Below are 25,111 nucleotides of genomic sequence, written 5' to 3'. Positions count from 1 at the left end.
AAACATCTTCAACTGCGTCATCAATGACTTGCCCTCCATCATAAGATCTGAAGTGGGATATTTGCTGATGATTGCAGTGTGTTCAGTTCCATTTGCAACTCCAGCAAGATGTGGACAACATGCAGGCTTGGGCTGATTAGTGTCAAATAACATTTCTACTACACAAGTACAGGTAATGACCATCTCCAACAAGAGTATCTAGCCATCTTTTCTTGACGTTCGAAGGTATTGCCATCACTGAATCTACCATTAACATCTTGGGGTCACCATTAATCAAAAACCTAATTGGGCCAACCACATAAATACTGTGGCTACAAAAACAGGTCAGTGGCTTGGTATTCTGCAGTGGGCAATGCACCTTCCTGACTCCCTAAAGCCTTTCCACCATCAATAAGACACGAGCTCTCCACCATTCAGGACAAGCAGCCCATTTGATTGGCACCCCATTCACCGCTTGTGCACCATGGCTGCAGTGTGTACCATATACAAGATGCATTGCAGCAACTTCCAAACTTGTGGCCTTGACTGTGTTTTAGAAGGGCAAGGGCGTGGAAACACCACCTGCTGCAAGCTACTCTCCAAATCACGCATGATCCTGACTAAGAAATATATAACCATTCCTCCTTCATTGTTGGGTCAAAATCCTGAAATTCCCTGCCTTACAATACCATGGGAGTGCCTACACCACTTGAGGTACAGGAATTCAAGAAAGTGGCTCACCACCACCTTCCCATGGGAAATAAAAGTCGACCTTGGCAATGATGCCCGCATCCTTGAATGAACTGAAAACAATTCATTGAAATTTCTGGGATGCTTCCCCAGATTCAACTGCCAGTCCTAGTTTGGTACAATTTGCAAATGTAAGAAATTTACATTGAGCTTCTGAATCAAATCATTAATCAGAAATTAGAAATGGTCAGGATTCCAACTCCTGTCCTTATGGTCTTCGACTCAGCATGCCCCTGCCCCACCTCTGCTGTAATTCAGTTAACAAATAACCGCTGCATCCTTCTCTTTAGCCAGTTTCTTATCTCAGGTTTTGCATTGAATCCCCACCGCTTTAAGCTTTAGTTTCTTTTGCAGAACTTGGTCAAACACATTTTGGAATTCGAACTACATTACATCATATGATTTTCCATAAGTCTATTTTGCATATTGCTTCAACAAATAGCATTTGTCAAGAACCTTTGTAGAAAAATGGCCTAAGGGTCTTTGAAGTGTGGGGAGAAATGAATGCAAAAGCCAGAGGAGTAACCAAAAACTTATATGAAGTAGATTTTAAGGAGATTGTTAAAGGAGGAGAGGGAGATAGAGGAGCAAATAGGTTTGGCGAGAGAGAGCGGGGCCAGGGAGCAGTATAAAAGCGCGGCGGTGGCAGGAAGCAGAGAGAGTGGAACCAGCAAGCAGCATAAGAGTGGTGGCGGGGAAAGGAGCAAGAAAGAGTTGAGTCATTCTATTTTTTATATAATGTTTTTAAGGACTTACAGTTGAATTATAGACATAATTCAACAGTAAGCTTGAAGGGATGCTAAACATTGTGGGTTTTTTTTTTTAAAAGAGGTCACCAGGAGGATTCCTGGACTTGGCTTGTAAACAAACCATTACTGGTAGGCACATGTTTTCAGATAAAATACCAGCAAAGAGCTTGTTTTGACTTTGGGGGATGTTTACAAAGAAGTGACAGGTCAAGATTCTGTCTCTCTGGCTCGCTTGCTCACTCTCACTGGCTGGCTCGGAAAGGAACCCTGCATATCCAGTGTGTCAGTCTGCTCCTGTATCTGAAGAAACCTCTGTTGCTGCGTTTTTGGGAAAGCCTACCCAAACTGATCTTTGATATCTCCTTGAAAAAACTGTCCTAGGAAGATCCCAGTGACAGCTGTCTATGCGCATTTGGGACGCCAAACCAAAACAAAGGATATCCTTTTTTTTCTTCAAGAATGAGCAAGTATTCTTCAGTCTAAGTAGCTTTTTGTCTTTATTTTTATAACAGAGCTCTAAACAACAATCCCTTCTTATTTTTCCGGTTAACCTGTGTGTGTGTGTGAGGGGCTAAGGTCAAAAGAGAACTTTAATATTTCAATCTGTGTGTTTATGCTTTACTACTTTACTGGTTAAGACATTTTATGTAATAAACGGATAATTTTGTTTATTAAAGAAATCTGGTTGGTGTGTTTTATTCTGGGATAAAAATAGTCGATTGACCGGATTGGTAATTGGGAAAAAATTTAAATATATGTTGTGAGCCGTGAAGAAGTGGAACTAGAATAAACCGTGCACTCCTCCCACCTCGGTCGTAACAAAAGTGGGACCCAGAGAGTTCAAAAGAGCTAGCCAGTCTAGGCCACCAGAGTAGACCGACCGCGTTCTGAGAAAAATCTGTGTGGCGTCACAGGAAAACAGGTAGTTGGTTGGTGAGTTTTTTTCTCGTTTTATCTTTCAAAACTAGGGTAATTTTTAGTAATTGTAAGGTTTTATTTACTAATGGTAGTAAAAGCTGGTGAATATTTCCTATTAAGTAAATAATTTGTGTTTTAATTAACTATCAGGATGGCAGGGCAGGTGATCTGTTGCAGCTGCTGTATGTGGGAGCTGGGGGACACCAGTGTGATTCACGGGAGGTGGTGACATAGTGGTAATGTCACTAGACTAGTAATCCAGAGCCCACACTAATGCTCTGGGGACATGGGTTCGAATCCCACCACAACAGATGGTGAAATTTGAATTCAATTAATAAATCTGGAATTAAAAGCTAGTCTAATGGTGACCATGAAGCCATTGTCGATTGTTGTAGAAACCCATCTGGTTCATTAATGTCCTTACCTGGTCTGGTCTACATGTGACTCTAGACCACAGCAATGTGGTTGACTCTTAAAATGCCCTCTGAAATGGCCTAGAAAGCCACTCAGTTCAAGGGCAATTAAGGATGGGCAATAAGTGCTGGCCTTGCCAGTGACACCCACGTCCCTTAAAAAAAAACATGTCTGCAATAATTGTCTACAGCTCGAGGAGCTTTGGCTCAGAGTCAGTGAGCTGGAAGCCGAGCTACAAATGCTGCGATGCAACAGGGAGAGGGAAAGCTACCTGGACACTTTGTTCCCAAAGGCAGTCTTCTGCTTTGGTCCATGGTCTGGGACAGGAGGTTGTGACTGCGAGTGAGGCAGGTAAGGGGATCAAGAAGACCGAAGTGGAGGAGCCTTTGCAATTGTCAAACAGGTTTGAGGTTCTTTCATTTGTATGGATGAGAGTGAGGGCTGCAGGGTGGATGAGCAAACTGACCATGGTACCGTGGTACAGGAAGCCCATTCGAGCAGGAGGAGTAAACAGGAATATAGTGGTAGTAGGGGACAGTATAGTCAAGAGGATAGCAATCGTTCCGTGCAGCCAAGAGCGAAGTCCAGAAGGCTCTGTTGCCTTGCCGGTGTCAGGGTTCGGGACATGTGCTCAGGGCTGGAGAGGAACTTGCAGTGGGAGGGGGAGGATCCAGTTGTCATGGTCTGCATGGGTACCAATGACCTAGATAAGACTAGGAAAGAGTATGAGCAACTAGGGGCTAAATTAAAAAGCAGAACCTCAAAGGTAATAATCTTCTGGGTTATTACCTGAGCCATGAGCATATTGGTGTAGGGTAAATAGGATTAGACTGTTCAATGCGTGGCTCAAGGATTGGTGTGGGAACATAGGAACAGGAGTAGGCCATTCAGCCCATCAAGCCTGCTCCACCATTCAATTAGATCATGGCTGATCTTCTACCTCAATGCCACTTTCCCGTGCTATCCCCCATATCCCTTGATGTCATTTGTCTCCAGAAATCTGTCTGTGATTGAGCTGCCACTGCGCTCTGGGGTGGAGAATTCCAAAGATTCACCATCCTCTGAGTGAAGAAATTCCTCCTCATCTCAGTCTTAAATGGCCTACCCCTTATTCTTGGATTATGTCCCCTGGTTCTGGACTGACCAGCCAGGGGAAACATTCTATCTACATCCAACCTGTCATGCCCTGTAAGAATTTTGTAAGTTTCAATGAGATCACCTCTCATTCTTCAAAACTCTCGTTTTCTCAATCTCTCCTCATAAGACAATCCCACCATCCCAGGGATTAGTCTGGTGAAGCTCCATTGCACTCTCTAAGGCAAGTATATCCTTTATATAGGGAGACCAAAACTGTACATGATACTCCAAGTGCAGTCTCGCCCAGGCTCTGTACAATTGCAGCAAGACATCGCTACTTCTGTTCTTAAATGGGTTTGGATTCATGAGGCACTGGCACCAGTACTGGGGAATGTGGGAGCTGGACTGTCCCAACAGTATACACCTGAACAGTGTTGGGACCAGTGTTCTGGCAAGTCTTATAACTAGGGCAGTAGAGAGGGCTTTAAACTAGATAGGGGTGAGGCATCAAGTGAGGAAAGATGTGATTTAAAGAGACAGGAGATGGCAATAGGATTATGATGATCAGGGTGTGGCAGGAAGCAACAGTGCATACAAGCTCAAGAATGAGCCAGCAGATAAGACTGAAGGTTGTGAACTAACAGTGGGGGGAGGGCTTGGAAGAGGTGAGATTTAGAAATCCCAAGAGAAAGGCCAAGGCATCAGAACAGTAGAGCGATGTGGGTAAAGACGAGTAGAATGGGATTGGAAGGGACAGAGTTTAACAAAAATTGTACATCAAATAAGGTCATTCAAGGGAATAGAAGCAAAAAAATGAAATTGATGTTTCTTTATCTGTGCGAAGCCTTTGCAATAAGAAAGTTGAACTAGTGGCACAAATTAGAGACATGGTGATCAAGGTTGGGAAATATTCTAGGGTGCATAATATTTCGGAAAGACAAACGGAACAGCAAAGGAGGAGGGGGTGTACTGACGATAAAGGATAACATAAGGGCATTAATGAGGAAGGATCTGACCTCATGATCATGAAGTAGAATCAGTATGGGTGGAAATAAGGAATAGCAAGAATCAGAAAACACTGGTGGGAGTAGTTTATAGGCCCCCCCCTTCTAGTAGTTATACCGTTGGACTGAGCATTAAACAAGAAATTATTGGAGCCTGTAACAAAGGCAATGTAATAATTGTGGGGGACTTTAATCTTCAGATTGGGAAAATGAAATTGGCAACACTGGTCTAGAAGATGAGTTTGTAGAATGTTTTTGGGAAAGTGTTATGGAGCCAGCTAAGGATAAAGCTATCTTAGATCTAGTATTGTGTAATGAAGCAGGATTAATTAGCAATGTCCTAGGCCCAACCATCTTCAGCTGCTTCATCAATGACCTTCCTTCAATCATAAGATCAGAAGTGGGCAATGATGATTGCACAATGTTCAGCACCATTCGCGACTCCTCAGATACTGAAGCAGTCCGTGTAGAAATGCAGCAAGACCTGGACAATATCCAGGCTTGGGCTGATGTGTGGCGCAAATGTTACTTGCCACTTAAGTGCCAGGCAATGACCATCTCCAACAAGAGAGAATCTAACCATCTCCCCATGACATTCAATGGCATTACCATTGCTGAATCCCCCACTATCAACATCTTAGCGGCTACCATTGACCAGAAACTGAACTGGAGTAGCCATATAAATACCGTGGCTACAAGAGCAGGTCAGAGGCTAGGAATCCTGCGGCAAGTAGCTCACCACCTGATTTCCCCAAAGCCTGTCCACCATCTACAAGGCACAAGTCAGGCACCCTGGATGGGTGCAGCTCCAACAAAACTCGAAGCTCGACACCATCCAGGACAAAGCAGCCCGCTTGATTGGCACACCATCCACAAACATTCACTCCTTCCACCACCGCACAGTGGCAGCAGTGTGTACCATCTACAAGATGCACTGCAGCAACGCACCAAGACTCCTTAGACAGCACCTTCCAAACCCGCGACCTCTACCACCTCGAAGGACAAGAGCTGCAGATGCATGGGAACATCACCACCTGCGAGTTCCCGTCCAAGTCTCACACCATCCTGACTTGGAACTATATCACTGTTCCTTCACTGTTGCTGGGTCGAAATCCTGGAACTCCCTTCCTAACAGCACTGTGGGTGTACCTACCTCACATGGACTGCAGCGGTTCAAGAAGGCAGCTCACCACCACCTTCTCTAAGGCAATTAGGGATGGGCAATAAATGCTGGCCTAGCCAATGACGCCCACATCCCATGAATGAATAAAAAAAAAATCCACCGGGAAACAGTGATACCATTGAATTCCATGTTGAGTTTGAAAGTGACCTGCTCCAATCACAAACAAGAATCTTAAAGTTAAAGCCAATTACATAAACATTAGGAGAAAACTGGCTAAGATAAATTGGGTATATCGACTAAAAGGTATGGTGGTCAATGAACAATAGGAAGCCTTTAAAGAAACAATTCAAAATGTTCAACAAAAATACATTCCTTTGAAAAACAAAAACTCAGCAAGAAAGACCCATCCATGGCTCACTCAGGAAATTAAGTATAGTATTAGGTTAAAAGAAAAGGCTTCCAATGTGTAAAAAGGAGTAGCAAGTCAGAGGGTTTGGAGTGTTTAAGAAACTAGCAATGGGCCACCAAAAAGTTGAAGAAAAAATAGGGGAGTAAAGCAGTAATATAAAAATGAATCGTAAGAGCTTTTATAAGTATATCAAAAGGAAGAGTAGCTAAAGTAAACGTTGGTCCCTTAGAAGCAGAGACAGGAGAAATTATTATGGGGAATGAGGAAATGACAGAGGCATTGAACAAAAATTTTGTGTCTCCACAGTAGAAGAGACCAGTTCCATACCAGAAACAGACAGTAACCTAGGGGCTTAAAAAGAGTGAGGAAATTAAGGAAATTCATATCAGCAGCGAAAAAGTATTGGAGAAACTTGAGGGACTAAAATCTGACAAATCTCCAGGACCTGATGGTCTACACCCCAGGGTTCTAAAAGAGATAGCTGCAGAGATGGTGGATGCGTTAGCTATGTTTTTCCAAAATTCCTTAGATTCTGGAATGGTCCCATCACAGTGGAAGCTGGCAAATGTTACACAGCTTTTCAAGAAAGGAGGGAGAGTGAAAACTGAACTACAGGCCAGTTGGCCTAACATCAGTCATTGGGAAAATGCTGGAATCTATTATTAAGTCTTAACAATGCACTTAGAAAAACACTAAGATTAGAACAAGTCAACATGGTTTTGCTAAAGGGAAATCCTGTTTGACAAATTTGTTCGAGTTTTTGGGGGATGTAAGTAGTAGGGTAGATAAAGGGGAACCAGTAGATGTAGTATACCTGGATTTCCAAAAGGCATTCTTTAAAGTGCCACACAAAAGGTTAATAGGCAAGATAAGAGCTCATGGAGTTGGGGGTGATATTAGCATGGATAGATGATTGGTTAACAGACAGGAAGCAACGAGTGGGCATAAATGGGCCATTTTCAAGTTGGCAGGCAGTAAATAGTGGAGTGCCGCAAGGATCAGTGCTGGGACTTCGGCTATTTACAGTCTATATTAATGACTTGGATGAAGAGATAGAGTAATGTATCTAAGTGTACTGATGCAAAGGTAGGTGGAAAGGTAAGCTGTGGGGAGGACACTGAGGCTGCAAAGAGATATAGACAGGTGAGTGGGCAACAAGATGGCAGATGGAGTATAATGTAGGGAAGTATGAAGTTGTGCACTTTGGTCGTAAAAATAGAAAAGCAGAATTTTTTTTAATAGGTGTGACACTTTCGTGTCTGTTCAGAGACTTGGGTGTGCTTGTAAATGGAACGTGAAAAGTTAGCATGCAGGTATAGTAAGCAATTAGGAAGGCAAATGGAATGTTGGCCTTTATTGCAAGGGGCTTTGAGTACAGGAATAAGGAAGTATTGCTACAATTGCACAGGTTTGGTGAGACCGCATCTGGAGTACTCTGTGCAGTTTTGGTCTCCACATTTTAAGAAAGGATATACTTGCATTGGAGGCAGTACAGCGAAGGTTCACTAGATTGGTCCCTGGGATGAGGGGATTGTCCTATGAGAGGCTAAGTAAATTGGTCCTGTATTCTCTGGAGTTTAGAAGAATGGGAGGTGATCTCATTGAAACATATATGATTCTAAAGGGGCTGTATAGGGTAGACACAGATTATTTCCGCTGGTTAGGGAATCTAAAACACGGGGGCATAATCTCAGGATTAAGGGCTGATCGTTTAGGAGAAATTACTTCACCCAAAAGTTTGAGAATCTTTGGAATTCTCTACCCCAGAGGGTTGTGGATGCTCCATCATTGAATACATTTAAGGCTGGAATAGACAGATTTTTGGGGTCTCAGCAAATCGAGGGATATGGTGGGAAACTGGAGTTGAATCCTAAAACCAGCCATGATTGTTTTGAATGGCAGAGCAGGCTCAATGGGCCATATGGTCTACTCCTGCTCCTATTTCTTGTGTTATTGTGAGGGAATTGTAGAGTGGGACTATGCAACTGAAGGCATGGCTATCAATAATGGCGCGCAAGGAGAAGGGACGCGCAAGAACTAAGTCCGAGGAAACTTTTAATGGCCCTTAAGTACAAATAGCAGTTGCTTTATAACTTTTGTACAAATGTGCTGTCCTTTCATGCATAATTTTAGGCCCTTTTAAATATGGAAGAACATCTTTTATGCTGTTAGCTTAGATTTTATTTTGGAACTACACTTTTAATACTGGATTTTGTAATCGTCACTGGACCAGACAGATATTGGCATCTCTCAAAAAAAATTCCCACTCTAACATCGTGGTGATGGCTAGTAATTGCATGTTAATTTGTAAGTAGATTATAAAAGACTTCTTGGTATTTGATAGAAATTATAGCTAAACATGGTGACATTTAATGCAATTGTCTGCAGTAATGTATCTCAACAGTTCTTTGTAGTAAGAGTTGGTAATGTCTGAAACTGTGTCCTCTTTCAGCATTCTATCCAAGTACTGTAATGTTTTATTGGAGAAAGCCACGAGCTAAATTCAGACCTGAAATGTAGTGCAGCTATGAACGCAGCAGTTATCTTGTGTATTATAATTTGAAAGAATATATTTATAGATTAATTTCCAGCAGCACAGTCCATACTGTGGCGGTTTATTGACTTGCCACTAACAACAAGGCTTTCAAAGATTTGATCAGAAATGGTGATGAGCACAGCAACCCAAAAAGAAGTAAATTGTCAAATAATTATTTCTAGATGTTTTTAAGAAGAGTTTAGATCATTGAATTCTGGGGCTTTTAACTACACAGAATTATCTCAACCAACCAATATGTATTTTTTTTTTTAAAAACTGGAGGAGATTGTGGTCCAGTGATACAAGGAGGATAGACGTGAAGATACTGGTTCGTGTAGGTGGAAAGTTTATCGTGGATGGTGGGAGTAATTCACAACTTAGAAGGCCTTTTAAGGTCTTCCATTTCCTGTTCAGAGTGACTATGAGGTTTTGATGCCTAATGTGCTAAAGTACTTGCAGCAAATCACTGTGGAGATGTGTTATGGTCAGTAAGTGCTAATTTTGTATTATTGATTTTTCTTTTTCTAGATGTACTTGATGGATATAATGGTACAATATTTGCATATGGGCAGACGTCCTCTGGTAAAACTCACACTATGGAGGTAAGTGTTTCTCCCACGCATCTGCTCGGTCAGCAAAAGAAGTATCCCAGGTATTCATAATTATTTGTTCACCCCAGCCCCTCATTGATATATGCCAATTCCAAACCAGTTTGTTTAAAAAATAATTCTTTTGAACAAACAAATAATATTGCTGGTATAGGCACTGGTCTTTTGGATTCTAAAAACTATTTCTAAAGAATGAAAGACTTGTATTTCTGTAGCGTCTTTCACAACTACCAGGTGTCTCAAAGCATTTCACAGCCAATAAAGAACTTTTTTGAAGTGTAGTCGCTCTAATGCAGGAAACGTGGCAGGCAATATGTGCACAACGAACTCTCAAACCGTAATGTGATGATGACCAGATAATCTGTTTTTGTGATGTTGATTGAGGGATAACTATTGGCCAGGACACTGGGGATAATTCCCCTGCTCTTTGAACTAATGCCATGGGACATTTTACATCTGCCTGAGCAGGCAGATTGGGCCTTGTTTTAACGTCTCATCCAGAAGACGGCATCTCTGATTATGCAGCACTCCCTCGGTACTGCACTGGAGTGTTGGTCTAGATTTTTGTGCTGAAGCCCTGGAGTGGGAATTGAACCAGGAACCTTGTAATTCAGAGGCAAGAGTGCTGCCAACTGAGCCACAGCTGACGCAAAAAGAATATATAAACATTTAAGCGCCATGTCTACAATACTTAGTTGTTACACCGCAAGTTGTCTTTAAGCCTCAAACTGCATGTGCACAAATGTGTTTCTTTGAGAGAGTGATTCAGGATAGGCTGCTGCTGATATATTTGCAGAGCATTAGAAATGCAGGGCTGGGAACACTCAGCTTATCCACTATACTGGGAGCAACTGTAGCTGCATTCTGAATGTGTTAACTTTTTTTTTGTTTTAAGAGCATGTATGTCTGTTATTGGGTTTCAGTTACAGTACTGTAATTGTATTTCTAATTACAGGGAACACTTCATGATCCTGATTGTATGGGGATAATTCCCAGGATAGCCCAAGATATTTTTAATTACATTTATTCCATGGATGAAAATTTGGAATTCCACATCAAGGTAAAAGTGCCCTCAAAGCAAATGTCTCCTTTTTATTTTTGTGATGTGACTTTCACTGGTAAGACTTGTATTTATTGCTCATCCTTAGTTATACTTGAGAAGGTGATGAGCCTTTTTCTTAAACTGCTTTAGTGTAGCAGTTTAATAGAACTGAGTAACACGCCTAGATTACTTTAGAGAGCAGTTGAGTCATGTATTGGCCAGACCAATAAGAATGGCAGGATTCCTTCTCTGAAGGACAATAATGAACCAGTTTTTAAAATAATTTTTCCAACGCTGGTCACTTTTACTGGTTTCATTTCACAGAATCATTACAGTGCAGAAGGAGGCCATTTGGCCCACTGTGTCCACAGTGGCTCTCTGAAAGAGCAATTCCTTCAGTTCCATTCCCCCGCCTTCTCCCCGTAACCCTGCACATTCTTCCTTTTCATATAACCATCTAATTTCCTTTTGAATGCTTCAATTGAACCTGCCTCCACTACGTTCTCGGGCTGCGCATTCCAGACCTTCATACTCGCTGCGTGAAAAAGTTTTTCCTCATGTCACTTTTACTTCTCTTACCAATTACTTTAAATCTGTGCCCTCTCATTCTCTCCCCTTTTCATGAGTGGGAACAGTTTCTCTCTATTTACTCTGTCCAGACCTCTCATGACTTTGAATACCTCTATCAAATCACCTCTCAATCTTCTCTTTTCCAAGGAAAACAGTCCTAACTTCTCCAATCTATCTACATAGCTGAAATTCCTCATCTCTGGAACCATTCCCATGAATCTTTTCTGTACTGTCTCCAATGCTGTCACGTCTTTCCTAAAGTGCAGCGCCCTGAACTGGATGCAATACTCCAGCTAAGGTCGAACTAGTGTCTTGTACAAGTGCAACATAAGTTTCTTGCTCTTGTACTCTATGCCCCCATTAATAAAGTCCAGGATGCTGTATGCTTTATTAACTGCTCTCTCAACCCTGTCCTGCCACCTTCAATGGCTTATGCACATATACACCTAGGTCCCTCTGCTCCTGCACCCCCTTTAGAATTGTGGCCTTTATTTTATATTTCTCCATGTTCTTCCTACCAAAATGAATCACTTCACATTTCTCTGCATTGAACTTCATCTGCCACCTGTCTGCCCATTCCACCAACTTGTCTGTCCTTTTGAAGTTCTACACTATGCTTCCAAGTTTTGTATCATCTGCAAACTTTGAAATTGTACCCTGTACACAAAGGTCTAGGTCATTAATATATTTCAGGAAAAACGAGGGTCCCAACACTGATCCCTGGGCAACTCCACTACAAACCTTCCTCCAGCCCAAAAAAACATCCATTAACCACTACTTTGTTTCCTGTCTTCAGCCAATTTCGTATCCGTTACTACCATCCCTGTTGCTCCATGAGCTATATGTTTGCTCAAGTCTGTTGTGTGGCACTGTATCAAATGCCTTTTGAAGGTCCATACACACTAATCAACAGCATTGCCCTCATCAACCCCCTCTATTACCTCCTCAAAAAACTCCAAGTTAGTTAAACATGATTTCTCCTTAAGACATCCATGCTGGCTCTCCTTAATTAACACTCATTTGTTCATGTGACTATTGATTTTTCTCCCGAATTATTTTTTCTAGAAGTTTTCCCACGACCGAAGTTAAACTGACTGGCCTGTAGTTGCTGGGCTTATCTATACACCCTTTTTTGAACAAGGGTGTAACGTTTGCAATTCTTCAATCCTCTGGCACCACCCCCTAGTCTAAGGAAGACTGAAAAGTTATGGCCAGTACCTCTGCGATTTCCACCCTCACTTCCCTCAGTATCCTTGGATGCATTTCATCTGGTCCTGGTGCATTATCCACTTTAAGTACAGACAGCCTAATTAATACTTCCTCTTTATCAATTTTAAACCCCTCTCGTGTCTGACTTACCACCTCATTCAGCATTGCTTGGGTTGCTGTATCTTCCTTGGTAAAGACTGATGCAGTGTATTAATTTAATACCTCAGCTATGCCCTCTACCTCCACATGTAAATCCCCTTTCTGGGCCCTAATCGGCCACACTACTCCTTTTACCACCCTTTTACTATTTATATGCATAAAGAAAACTTTGGGATTCTCTAATGCTAGCTGCCAGTCTCTTTTCATGCTCTCTGCTTTTATTTGCTTTTTCACTTCCCCTCTGGACTTTCTATATTCAGCCTGGTTCTCAATAGTATTTTCTATAGTATTGTTTGCAGATGATTTTAAAAACTGATTTCAAATTCTCAATCTGTCACTGCAATTTAAACTCTCATTCACTGGATTGTTAGTCTAGTAACAAACTTAATGCAGTTTCTTTGAGATTAACTGGTGTCATTTAAATTGTATCTTCCAGGTTTCCTATTTTGAAATTTACTTGGACAAGATTAGGGATCTTTTAGATGGTAAGCTTTTTCATTTTCTCAGATATAGATGGACAGTGTTTGTAAACAACAAATTACTTAAGGTACTTTGAGCTATCGTACTGCTAACTAGGGATTTCTTTTTGTGCATTAATTATCTGTTTGGAAGTAATATTGCCAAAAATACTTAATTGAATTCTAAAAACCGAGTTATAGAAGTTGCCATTGCTATAGCTTTGTAGGTTTTAAAAGTAGTGGTCAATAGTTCTAAAATAATTTGTTTAAATAAAATGTTAACCTCTAAGGTACATAAACAACACCAGACTAGTTTTGGCTGGAAGATGTAGTTACACCATATTTGCTGGAATCTTCCAGCTGTGATTTTCAGAACTGGTGCTTGATCTAAATGCAACTGAGTTTCCCTGTCACAATTTCTTTCCTGTGTTGTCAGAGTGGATAAAATGGAATTTATTCCTGAACAGCTTTCTGTAACCTTTAAGGCGAAGCTTTATACTACCGTTCCACACAGTTCCAAGTTTCTTCAGAACTGTGTCACCTGCCAACATAATTTCTTCTTAGAGATTTTTTTTGTCTTCCATTAGGAGATTTTGTTAAAACATTTTTATTTTAAAATTTCTTTTCATGTAACTGAAGTTTGTTGCCATACAAAATAATTGCCTTACTGCTGGAAAAAAATTATTAAAATATAAACTCTAAATTTGAGTGACAGGGAGCCAGGTCTTTGAGGAATTTTGGACCCTTGGATAGAAAAAGAAATGATGGTAAATACTGCCATTTGTCCTGCAAAGTACCTGCATCTTTCCCTGCTCTTTTTTTTGCTTTTGTTTCCTTTTTTACTTTTTTGTTCGGTGTCTCATGCTATCACAACAGGCTGAGTGTTTTTTGCTACTAGACAGTGAGTTAAACCCCACTGTTCAGTTAGCTCTCTCCTTATTCTAGATAATATTACTATCTCAGGTTAGTGTGGTTAAACTCAATCTTAATTATTTTGAGTTGGTTCCATGCAAGTGAAGAGAAACTTTACTCTTACTCATTGAGAGTGACACCACTGTGTAATCATAAATTGCATCCTTGCTTAATAGTGGTTTGGCTTCCATTATTCTGGGGAAACACTGCGCTGCATAATACTGAATACCACCCTGGCCCACTTTTGTCATGTTTGTCATGAAATAGTCTGCTCAAAATCATCTGATTTTTATTGGAGTATTGATGCTGAAAAGTTAAATATTGTATATTTTACAACATTGAACAGTATGCAGGTTTGTTGCATTACATGACACAAATTGTGGTTGATACGTGATAATCTCTTGGCTTCTGTTCCTGTCTCTCTCTCCTAGCAAAAACAGGTTGCGAATGTTGGCTGATATCAGTATAATTTAAAACTGATTTCTGCACAAGCAGTTTGTTTTATTAACTAGCACGTTCTGTTTTTATTTCATAATGATTTAATGGCCTGATCAGTGAGAAACTTTTGATGTTAAACCTTTAGTCTACCCACCTGAGAATACCCAAAACCTTATTTTTTTGCACAGTGTTACATGCTATAGATAACAGGCTGTGTTTATAAGGCTAAACCTAACCATCCGATTTAGTAGCACCAGTTTAGTTTTCCTTTTACTCATGATTTTATCTGAACCATTCAAATTAGTTTCTCATTGTAGCTCATTGTGAACTGTTTTTGAGAGATTTTAACAGGGAAGGAACAGTCTTGTCATCAGTACCCCCATTTTAAGAGTAAACTGGTTATAATAATTCTTTAAAACCTGAACTGTTTTGTCACTGTTCATCTGAATATTTTTGTATAAACAGTGATGTGGTTAACACTGGTAGGAGCTTATATTAACATCTACATTGAGTAATGTGATGTCTTTTTGACAGTCTCAACATTTGACAAAAATCATTTGTAGAAAAGCATTTTTTAATACATTAAAAAGTAAAGAAATATGGATAGTGAAATTAACTAAGAAAAACATTTTACCCACTCTTCCAGCTGTTACATTTTCTTGCTGAAGTCGAGATGAACACCAGAGTTCATAGTTGCATTGCGTTAGGGATATCATTAACTCTTTTAAACAGTGTTTAGTTTGTATAGGTGACAGTCCTTTAAGAAATCATTTTGAGAGATATTGATTAAGGAATTCTTTATAAACAAATAGCAAGAAGATAGTTGTAAACTACATATCTATGCAAGTCTAATTAGTTTTATTATATGCTGTTTGTGTTTACTATATTTTGTACATCCCTGAATTATGCACAAGTATAAACAGATGTCTTAAATTGCCGTTTAATCCGCATGTAGTACAAAACTTGCCTCATTCATGCTTTGTTACACAAAAATGGGCTGCTGCTATGGCAATGGGACAGCCTTGACAGACTATAAAGTAAGTCAATTAGGTGGATGTTGGCATGTTCAAAACATGATTGTCCTTGATATCCCAGTTATGCTGTGTTATGTACTTTAATGAAAAATAATTTCTTCCCATCATGGGTTTTGCTTAAAAGGTAACAAATTGCATTGTTGGGGATAATGTTCTTGGGCAGTCTTGCAGCAGTTGAATGTGACAACTGTGTTATACCTGGGCAAGTTATGTAGGCCAAATACCCACTGAATATAGTATGTCTTGCTGTTGCTGCTTGTAGATGGTGCCACCTATTGGATTGATGGCTTATTTTCTGTTTGTAACAACTTGTAAAAGGAAATAAAGAAATAGTTTAAAGGATTGAGATGGTGGTTGTGCTGGTTATGATTTTCCAAAATTCCCTAGATTCTGTAATGGTCCCAGTGGATTGGAAGTTAGCAAATGTAACACTGCTATTGAAGAAAGGAGGAAGGGACATAACCGGGAACTACAGGCCAGTTAGCCTGGCATCAGTCGTTGGGGAAAATGCTGGAATCTATTATTAAGGAGGTCTTAACAATGCACTTAAAAATTCTTAGTATGATCAGACAAAGTCAACATGGTTTTATGAAAGGGAAATTGTGTTTAACAAATTTATTAGAGTTTTTTGAGGATGTAACAAGTAGGGTAGATAAAGGGAAACCAATAGATGTTGTAAACTTGGATTTCCAAAAGGCATTCGATAAGGTGCCACACAAGATTAATAAGCAAAGGTAAGGGCTCATGGATTTGGGGGTAATAAGCATGGATAGAGGATTGATTAACGGACAGGAAGCAAAGAGTAGGGATAAATACGGCATTTTCAAGTTGGCTGGCTATAACCAGTGTAAGAATCCGTGCTGGGGTCTCGGCTATTTACAGTCTATATTAATGACTTAATGTATCTAAGTTTACTGGCGATGCAAAGCTATGTGGGAATGTAAACAAGTCCCCGGATCCTAATGGACTTCATCCTATGGTGTTAAAAGAAGTGGCTAGTGAGATAGTTGATGCGCTCGTTTTTAATTTCCAAAATTCCCTAGATTTGGGGAAAGTTCCGTTAAATTGGAAAATAGCGAATGTAACTCCTTTATTCAAAAAGGGAGGGAGACAGAAAGCAGGAAACTACAGGCCAGTTAGCTTAACATCTGTCTTAGGGAAAATGTTAGAAGCTATTATTAAAGACATTATAGCAGGGCATTTAGAAAAATTCAAGATCATCAGGCAGAGTCAGCATGGTTTTGTGAAAGGGTAATCACGTTTAACCAATTTTTTGGAGTTCTTTGAGGGAGTTACAGGTGCTGTGGATAAAGGGGAACTGCTGGATGTATTGTACTTCGATTTCCAGAAGGCATTTGATAAGGTTCTACATCAAAGGTCATTGCAGAAAATAAAAGTTCATGGTGTAGGGGGTAATATATTGGCATGGATAGAAGATTTGCTAGCTAACAGGAAACAGTAGGCATGAAATGGGTCATTTTCTAGTTGGCAAGATGTAACAAGTGGTGTGCCACAGGGATCTGTGCTGGGGCCTCAGCTTTTTACAATTTATATAAATGACTTGGATGAAGGGACCGAAGGTATGGTTGCTAAATTTGCTGATGACACAAAGATAGGTAGGAAAGTAACTTGTGAAGAGGACATACGGGGGCTACATAGGAATATAGATAGGTTAAGTGAGTGGGCAAAGACCTAGAAAATGGAGTATAATGTGGGAAATTGTCCACTTTGGCAGGAAGAATAAAAACATTATCTAAATGGTGAGAGATTGCAGAGCTCTGAGATGCAGAGTGATCTGGGTGTCTTAGCACATGAATCGCATAAGGTTAGTATGCAGGTACAGCACATAATTAGGAAAGCTAATGGAATGTTATTGTTTATCGTGAGGGGAATTGAATACAAAAGTAGGGAGGTTATGCTTCAGCTATTTCGGGCATTGGTGAGACCACATCTGGAGTACTGTGTACAGTACTGGTCTCCTTATTTAAGGAAGGATGTAAATGCATTGGAGGCAGTACAGAGCAGGTTTACTAGACTAATACCTGGAATGGGCAGGCTGTCTTATGAGGAAAGATTGGACAGGCTAGGCTTGTATCCACTGGAATTTAGAAGAGTAAGAGGCGACTTGATTGAAACATACAAGATCCTGAGGGAACTTGACAGGGTGGATGTGGAAAGGATGTTTCCCCTTGTGGGAGAATCTAGAATTAGGGGTCAGTGTTTAAAAATAAGGGGTCGCCCATTTAAGACAGATGAGAATATTTTTCTCTTGGGAGGGTCGTGAGTCTTTGGAATTCTCTTCCTCAAAAGGCAGTGGAAGCAGAGTCTTTGAATATTTTTAAGGCAGAGGTAGATAGATTCTTGATAAGCAAGGGGGTGGTTGGTTTTTGGGGGTAGATAGAAATGTGGAGCAATCAGTTCAGCCATGAACTTATTGAATGGTGGAGCAGACTCAAAGGGCCGTTTGGCCTACCCCTGCTTTTAATTCGTATGGTCATAAACTATGAGGAGGACACAAAGAGGCTGCAAAGAGATATGACGGGTTAAGTGAGTGGGCAACAAGGTGGCAAATAGAGTATAATGTAGGGAAGTGTGAGGTTATTCACTTTGATAGTAACAATAGACGAGCAGAATTTTTTTTTTTTAAAGGTGTGGAACTGCTAAATGTTGATGTCCAAAGGAACCGGGGTGTACTCTTACAAGAAACACAAAGTTAGCATGCAGATACAGCAAGCAATTGAAAAGGCAAATGGCATGTTGGCCTTCAGTGCAATGGGGTTGGAGTACAAGAATAAGGAAGTCTTGCTAAAATTGTACAGGGTTTTGGTGAGATCACATCTGGAATACTGTGTGCAGTTTTGGTCTCCATATTTAAGCTAGAATGTACTGTCTTGGAGGCAGTTCACTCGATTTGTTCCTGGGATGAGAGGAAGTCCTTTGGTGATAGGCTGAACAAATTGGGCCTATACTGTGGAGTTTAGAAGGATGAGAGGTGCTCTTATTGAAGCATACAAGATTCTGAAGGGGCTTGATGGGGTAGGCACTGAGAGATTGTTTGCCCTGGCTGGAGAATCTAGAACATGGGGGCACTATTTCAAGATGAGGGGTGGATCATTTCAGACTGTGATGAGAAATTTCTTCACTCAGGGTTGTGCATCTTTGGAATTCTGCACCCCAGAGGTTTGTGGATGCTCCATTGTTGAGTTTATTTAAGACAGAATTTTGATCTGTCAGGGACCCAAGGAATTTGGGGAGCGGGCAGGAAAGTGGAGTTGAGACAGAAGATCAGCCATGATTGTATTGAATGGCAGAGCAGACTCGAGGGGCCATATGATCTAATCCTGCTCCTGTTTCTTATATTTAAAGAGAAGCAAAGGTAATTCTGTAACATTATCACAAACCAATAAAACCTTGTGAAAACTGGTATTTTCTTTTCAAATGAGGTCAATTTAGCCAGTAGCAGCCTCCCTCGATTGGTGTTAGTATCATCTCCGTCAGAAGGTTGTGGGTTCAAGGTAAACTCCAGGATTTGAACACAAAAATTAAGGCTGACATTCCATTGCAGTACTAAGGGAGTGCTACACAGTTGGAGATGCCATCTTTTGGATGAGACATTAAACTGAGGTCCCCTCAGGTGGATGTAAAAGATCTCATGGAAGTATTTTGAAGAGGAGCAGGTGTCCTGGCCAATATTTCTCCCTCAATTAAAATAACTAAAAAAGCAGATTATCTGGTCATCACATTGCTGCTTGTGGGCGATTGCTGCGTGCAAATTAGCTGCTGCGTTTCCTGTACTAAACAGTGACTAAACTTCAAAAGTGCTTCATTGGCTGTGAAGCGCTTCAGGGTCTGTGGCCGGGAAAGGTGCTAAATAAATGCAAATCTCTTTAATTTGGTAAAGCTCTTTAACAATTCTCTCTGACTTCCCCAACAAGACTCTTGTATGTCTGCAACTAGAACATATTTCTCATTGATATTAAGCGCTAGTTTTCTGTTCCTAATATGGACATGATAAATCAACACTGTTCAAGCTTTTTTAATCAATTCAGTTATTTGTTCGTTCAATCTGCAAAAAAGAGCCATCAGAGAAACCAAGAAAAAGGCAGGATATTGTACTTTTTATAACTTTTGCATCCTTGCAGTAGCCATGTGATCTGTCAGCCTGCATAACCATATAAAATTCTATTTTGGTATCATTCCTTGGGTGAAAGTGGTACAAGATACAGGCAGAATAAACAATCACAAGCTGATGAGGTAGGAGGGAGGGAACTTTCATGGTTGAACTACATTTAGGAAAGTAGACCACAACACCATAATTTAAACATTCTTCCTCCATTTTGCTGTAGTCATCTTCATTCTTTAAATGCAGCCAGTATAAAAGAAAAAGATTGGTGTGGTTATGTTTTTGGATGTTGCTTATTGTTTCTGTGCAACTTTTAAGTTTGATCATAAGTAATACATGTCCGCTATGGAACTGAAAATTTATTAAAATTATATGATGGATTATCTGATAGATTAAAACATGTAGGGCATAAGATTAAATCTACCCAAAGGATATGGGGATAAGTTCTAGGTTAAAGTTTATGTCTATTCCACTTGACCTGTGAAGGGAGTAAAAATACAGGGCAGCGCAGTGGCTAGCACCGCAGCCTCACAGCTCCAGCGACCCGGGTTCGGTTCTGGGTACTGCCTGTGCAGAGTTAGCAAGTTCTCCCTGTGACCGTGTGGGTTTCCTCCGGGTGCTCCGGTTTCCTCCCACATGCCAAAGACTTGCGGGTTGATAAGTAAGTTGGCCATTGTAAAAAGAAATTGCCCCGAGTGTAGGTAGGTGGTAGGAGATTTGAGGGAAGGTGGGGATGTGAGGGAAAATGGGATTAATATAGGATTAGTATAAATTGGTGGTTGATGGTCAGCACAGACTCGGTGGGCTGAAGGGCCCGTTTCGGTGCTGTATCTCTGACTCTACCGGCACAGACGCAATGGGCCGAATGATTTCCTCCTGTGCCGTAAATTTCTATGCTTCTGTCAGTTTAATTCCTCCGACTCTTGAGTTTTAATTTAGTCTTGCTAATTTTATATTTGTGTCCACTAATTCTGTGCACAGTCAAAATTTAATTATCTGATTGCATCTACATTATCAATTCCTCTCGGGGTTTTATAAACACTTGGAATATGCCTTATCTTAATTTTTCACTAAGATAAGAATGTTAAAACATGGCAAAATATTATTCAAAACTTCAAGTAATATGTGGCTGAATATTGTATTTTTATACAGACCTTAATCATGTGAGCAATTGGGTTATGAGATAAAACATTGTTCCTTTGTTTTCAGTGTCCAAGACCAATCTCTCTGTCCATGAGGATAAAAATAGAGTTCCTTATGTGAAGGTCAGTAAAATGTACCAAGTATGTATTTCCCATCACATACTGAAGCTATTTTGTTTACAAGACTGTCTCCATTTTTTTTGCTCCTGGTATAGGGTTGTACTGAGCGTTTTGTTTGCAGTCCTGATGAAGTCATGGATACTATTGATGAAGGAAAGTCCAACAGGCATGTAGCAGTCACAAGTAAGTATAGCTACCATTGCATTTGGCTATGCACTGAACTGTTTAGTTTAAAACCATCCTGTGCAACATTGTAGTGTTGACCGGATGCAAATTTAATTGAATTTTTAAAAATCCATGTTCATTGAAATCTGCAGTTTTATGGAAATAATTTAGGCAAATTTCACTTTTAAAAATACGCTTGCAGAGCTCATATGTGGAGTTTTGTATTCATGTGTTTTGCCAGGTCTTTTCAGTCATGTGGGAATAATTTAGGTGAGGGTCCCCTTGAACCATTGCTTCTCATCTTTGGTAGTTGACTTAATTTAAATAAAAACTAATGGGATTCTTCCTCCACTCCAGTCTCTGTCTTTCATTTGTTGTGAAATACCAATTGTAAAAGAGTTGATCTGTGGCTAATAATTTTAAGCAGCAGATTTGCTCCAAGAAGATTAACATGCTCTACATTGCTTCACCATATCTTATTCCTTTTTCCTTTTCTTTGGCCTCCTTGTCTCGAGAGACAATGGGTAAGCACCTAGAGGTGGTCACTGGTTTGTGAAGCAGCGACTGGAGTGGCTATAAAGGCCAATTCTAGAGTGACACACTCTTCCACAGGCGCTGCAGCTAAAATTGGTTGTCGGGGCTGTTACACAGTTGGCTCTCTCCTTCCGCTTCTGTCTTTTTTCCTGCCAACTGCTAAGTCTCTTCGACTCGCCACTCTTTAGCCCTGCCTTTATGGCTGTCCACCAGCTCTGGCGATCACTGGCAACTGACTCCCACGACTTGTGGTCAGTGTCACAGGGTGTCATGTCACGTTTGCAGACCTCTTTAAAGCGAAGACATGGACGGCTGGTGGGTTTGATGCCAGTGACGAGCTCGCTGTACAATGCGTCCTTGGGGATCCTGCCATCTTCCACGCGGCTCACATGGCCAAGCCATCTCAAGCGCCGCTGGCTCAGTAGGGTATATATGCTGGGGATGTTGGCCGCCTCGAGGACTTCTGCGTTGGAGATACGGTCCTGCCACCTGCTGCCAAGGATTCTCCGGAGGCAGCGAAGATGGAATGAATTGAGACGTCGCTCTTGGCTGACGTATGTTGTCCAAGCCTCGCTGCTGTAGAGCAAGGTACTGAGGACACGGGCTTGAAACGCTCGGACTTTTGTGTTCTGTGTCAGTGCGCCATTTTCCCACACCCTCTTGGCCAGTCTGGACATAGCAGCGGACGCCTTTCCCATGCGCTTGTTGATTTCAGCATCGAAAGACCGGTGATAGTTCAGCCTAGGTAGATGAACTCTTGAATCGCTTCCAGAGCATGGTCGCCGATATTGATGGATGGAGCATTTCTGATGTCCTGTCCCATGATGGTCGTTTTCTTGAGGCTGCTGCAATCCTGTCGATGAGTCTCTGCAGACACTCTTCAGTGTGAGATGTTAATGCAGCATCATCAGCAAAGGGGAGTTCCCTGATGAGGACTTAACCAGTCTTCAATAAAGTTGAATATCTGACTCAACTGATAAGCCCTGTAACCTCTGTTTTCCCGATATGTTTTGTTAAATGTAAATCGGGTTAATTGATCTGCACTGTAATCTTGGAGGTGGAAGGATTGTTTCCATGGTTGATGAATTGCAAAGGAGAGGCATTAAATCACTTCGTGTTAGAAGTATAAGGGAGAAGTTAGACAATTTATTTTTCATGCAAAGGGCGATTAGAACGTGGAACATAGTTTCAACAACTACTTGCAGTAACAACTAAAATACCTAATGAATATTTAGACAAACAGTACAAGGTACAGATTAAAGAGCTGGGAAATGCTATTAGAGTGTATAGCGACAATATAAAACTAGTACCAGCCCAGCTCAATGGGCCATCCTATGTTAATTATGTACTTTTTGATGACATGACCGATTGAAGTGCATTAACTTTGTATCGATCTCTAGGTTTTTATTTTAAAATACGAGTGCTAAGGACGACAGCGCCAACTTTTCTGCCTTAGAATTAGTTGAGCTTGGCTTTCAATTGATTTATTAGGGAACAAGGGTATCATTACAAATACGTGGAGGAAGTAAATTTTCATTACAGTATTGAAGTGCCTGCACAAAAGGGTGTGCAAAACAGGTGATTGGAGTTTGGTTGTTTATCAAAAAATTGACTTCAGGCCATATATCTGATTATGAATTATATAGGCCTGGTTCACTAAATGGGATTGATTTAACAAAACCTCCAGTCAATGGCACATGCTTAACATTTATGAATGTAGAATAATTTATGATTGTAGAGACTTCTGTTTCAAGAAAGTATGTTGGCATCGTATTATTTGCGTTGAATTTTATAATGCTATTCAGAACTAGTTGGCGAAATCTCTAGGCTGTCTGTTTTCATAATCTAATTTAATGTTGTAGAAGCATTGTGATTTAATTATCATAGTTTAGCTAAAAGCAGTTTGCTTCAGGACTACGCCAGAAATCTGTGGTACAAAGTTTTGATTTGGTTATAGTATACTGGGAAATTAAATTGAATGATATGACAATGACTAGGCAAGCAATGGCAAACATTTAAAAAATGAATTCATAATTTTCAAAGAATGTACATTCCCTTGAATAAAAACCCAATGGGAAAAGTGGCCAAATGGGGCTAACTAGAGAAATAAAGAATAGTATTAAATTTAAAGAGGCTTACAATGGTGCAAAACAAGTAGCAACACTGAGGATTGGGATGGTTTTAGAAATCAGCAAAAGGTGGCCAAGAAATAGAGGGAGACAAATAACCTGCTCAGTGACTCTCAGTTTGGTTTCCGACAGGGCCACTCAGCTCCTGACCTCATTACAGCCTTGGTTCAAACATGAACTCGAGGTGATGAGAGTGACTGCCCTTGACATCAAGGCAGCATTTGACCGAGTATGGCATCAAGGAGCCCTAGCAAAACTAGGGGAAAACTCTCTGCTGATTGGAGTCATACCTAACGCAAAGGAAGATGGTTGTGGTTGTTGGAGATCAATCATCTGAGCTCCAGGACATCACTGCAGGAGTTCCTCAGGGTAGTGTCCTAGGCCCAACCATCTTCAGCTGCTTCATCAATGACCATCCTTCAATCATAAGGTCAGAAGTGAGGATGTTCGCAGATGATTGCACAATGTTCAGCACCATTTGTGACTCCTCAGATACTGAAGCAGTCCGTATAGAAATGCAACAAGACCTGGACAATATCCAGGCTTGGACTGATATGTGGCAAGTAACATTTGTGCCACACAAGTGCCAGGCAATGACCATCTCAAACAAGAGAGAATCTAACCATCTCCCCTTGATAGTCAATGGCATTGCCATCGCTGAATCCCCCAGTGTCAACAGCCTAGGGGCTACCATTGAACAGAAACTGAACTGGAGTAGCCATATAAACACAGTGGCTACAAGAGCAGGTCAGAGGCTAGGAATCCTGTGGCGAGTAACTCCCCTCCTGACTCCCCAAAGCCTGTCCACCATCTTCAAGGCACAAGTCAGGAGTGTGATGGAATACTCTCCACTTGCCTGGATGGTTGCAACTCCAACAACACTCGAAGCTCGACACCATCCAGGACAAAGCAGCCCGCTTGATTGGCACCCATCCACAAACATTCAGTCCCTCCACCATTGACGCACGATGGCAGCAGTGTGTACCATCTACAAGATGCACTGCAGCAACGCACCAAGGCTCCTTGGACAGCACCTCCCAAACCCACAACCTCTACCAACTAGAAGCACAAGGGCAGCAAATGGGAACACCACCACCTGCAAGTTCCCCTCCCAAGTCACACATCATCCTGACTTGGAACTATATCATCGTTCCTTCAGTCGCTGGGTCAAAATTCTGGAACTCCCTTCCTAACAGCACTGTGCGTGTACCTACCCCAAATGGACTGCAGTGGTTCAAGAAGGCAGCTCACCACCACCTTCTCGAGGGCAATTAGGGATGGGCAATAAATGCTGGCCTGGCCAGCGATGCCCCCATCCCACGAATAAATATATTAAAAAAAAAAAAGAGAGTAATCAAGAAATATAGAAACAGATTGTCAGAGCTGCTACAAGTATGAATAAAAGATTAACGAAAGTAAATGTGCCTTAGAGGCAGACAGGAGAAATTATAATAGGTAATAAGGAAATGGTAGAGATGTTAAATATGTGTCTTCACCATAGAAGACACA

The 25,111-nt window shown here is 41.0% G+C and overlaps 1 protein-coding gene across 2 annotated transcripts in view; it reads left to right on the top strand.

The window, feature by feature from the left end:
* The window catches only part of LOC137349152 (kinesin-1 heavy chain), a 140,929-nt gene that overhangs the window by 56,937 nt on the left and 58,881 nt on the right, over positions 1-25,111 (top strand). For both annotated transcript variants that reach the window (XM_068014575.1, XM_068014565.1), the window contains exons 3-7: positions 9,488-9,561; positions 10,523-10,627; positions 12,984-13,032; positions 20,722-20,777; positions 20,870-20,957. In XM_068014575.1, coding sequence (XP_067870676.1) covers positions 9,488-9,561; positions 10,523-10,627; positions 12,984-13,032; positions 20,722-20,777; positions 20,870-20,957 — 372 coding nt within the window. The remainder of the gene's footprint in view (positions 1-9,487; positions 9,562-10,522; positions 10,628-12,983; positions 13,033-20,721; positions 20,778-20,869; positions 20,958-25,111) is intronic.

This window comes from Heterodontus francisci, chromosome 2, assembly GCF_036365525.1.
Source record: "Heterodontus francisci isolate sHetFra1 chromosome 2, sHetFra1.hap1, whole genome shotgun sequence".
NCBI lineage: Eukaryota > Metazoa > Chordata > Chondrichthyes > Heterodontiformes > Heterodontidae > Heterodontus > Heterodontus francisci.
Note: the sequence above shows the minus strand (reverse complement) of the source record. Positions and strands in the feature narration are given on the sequence as shown.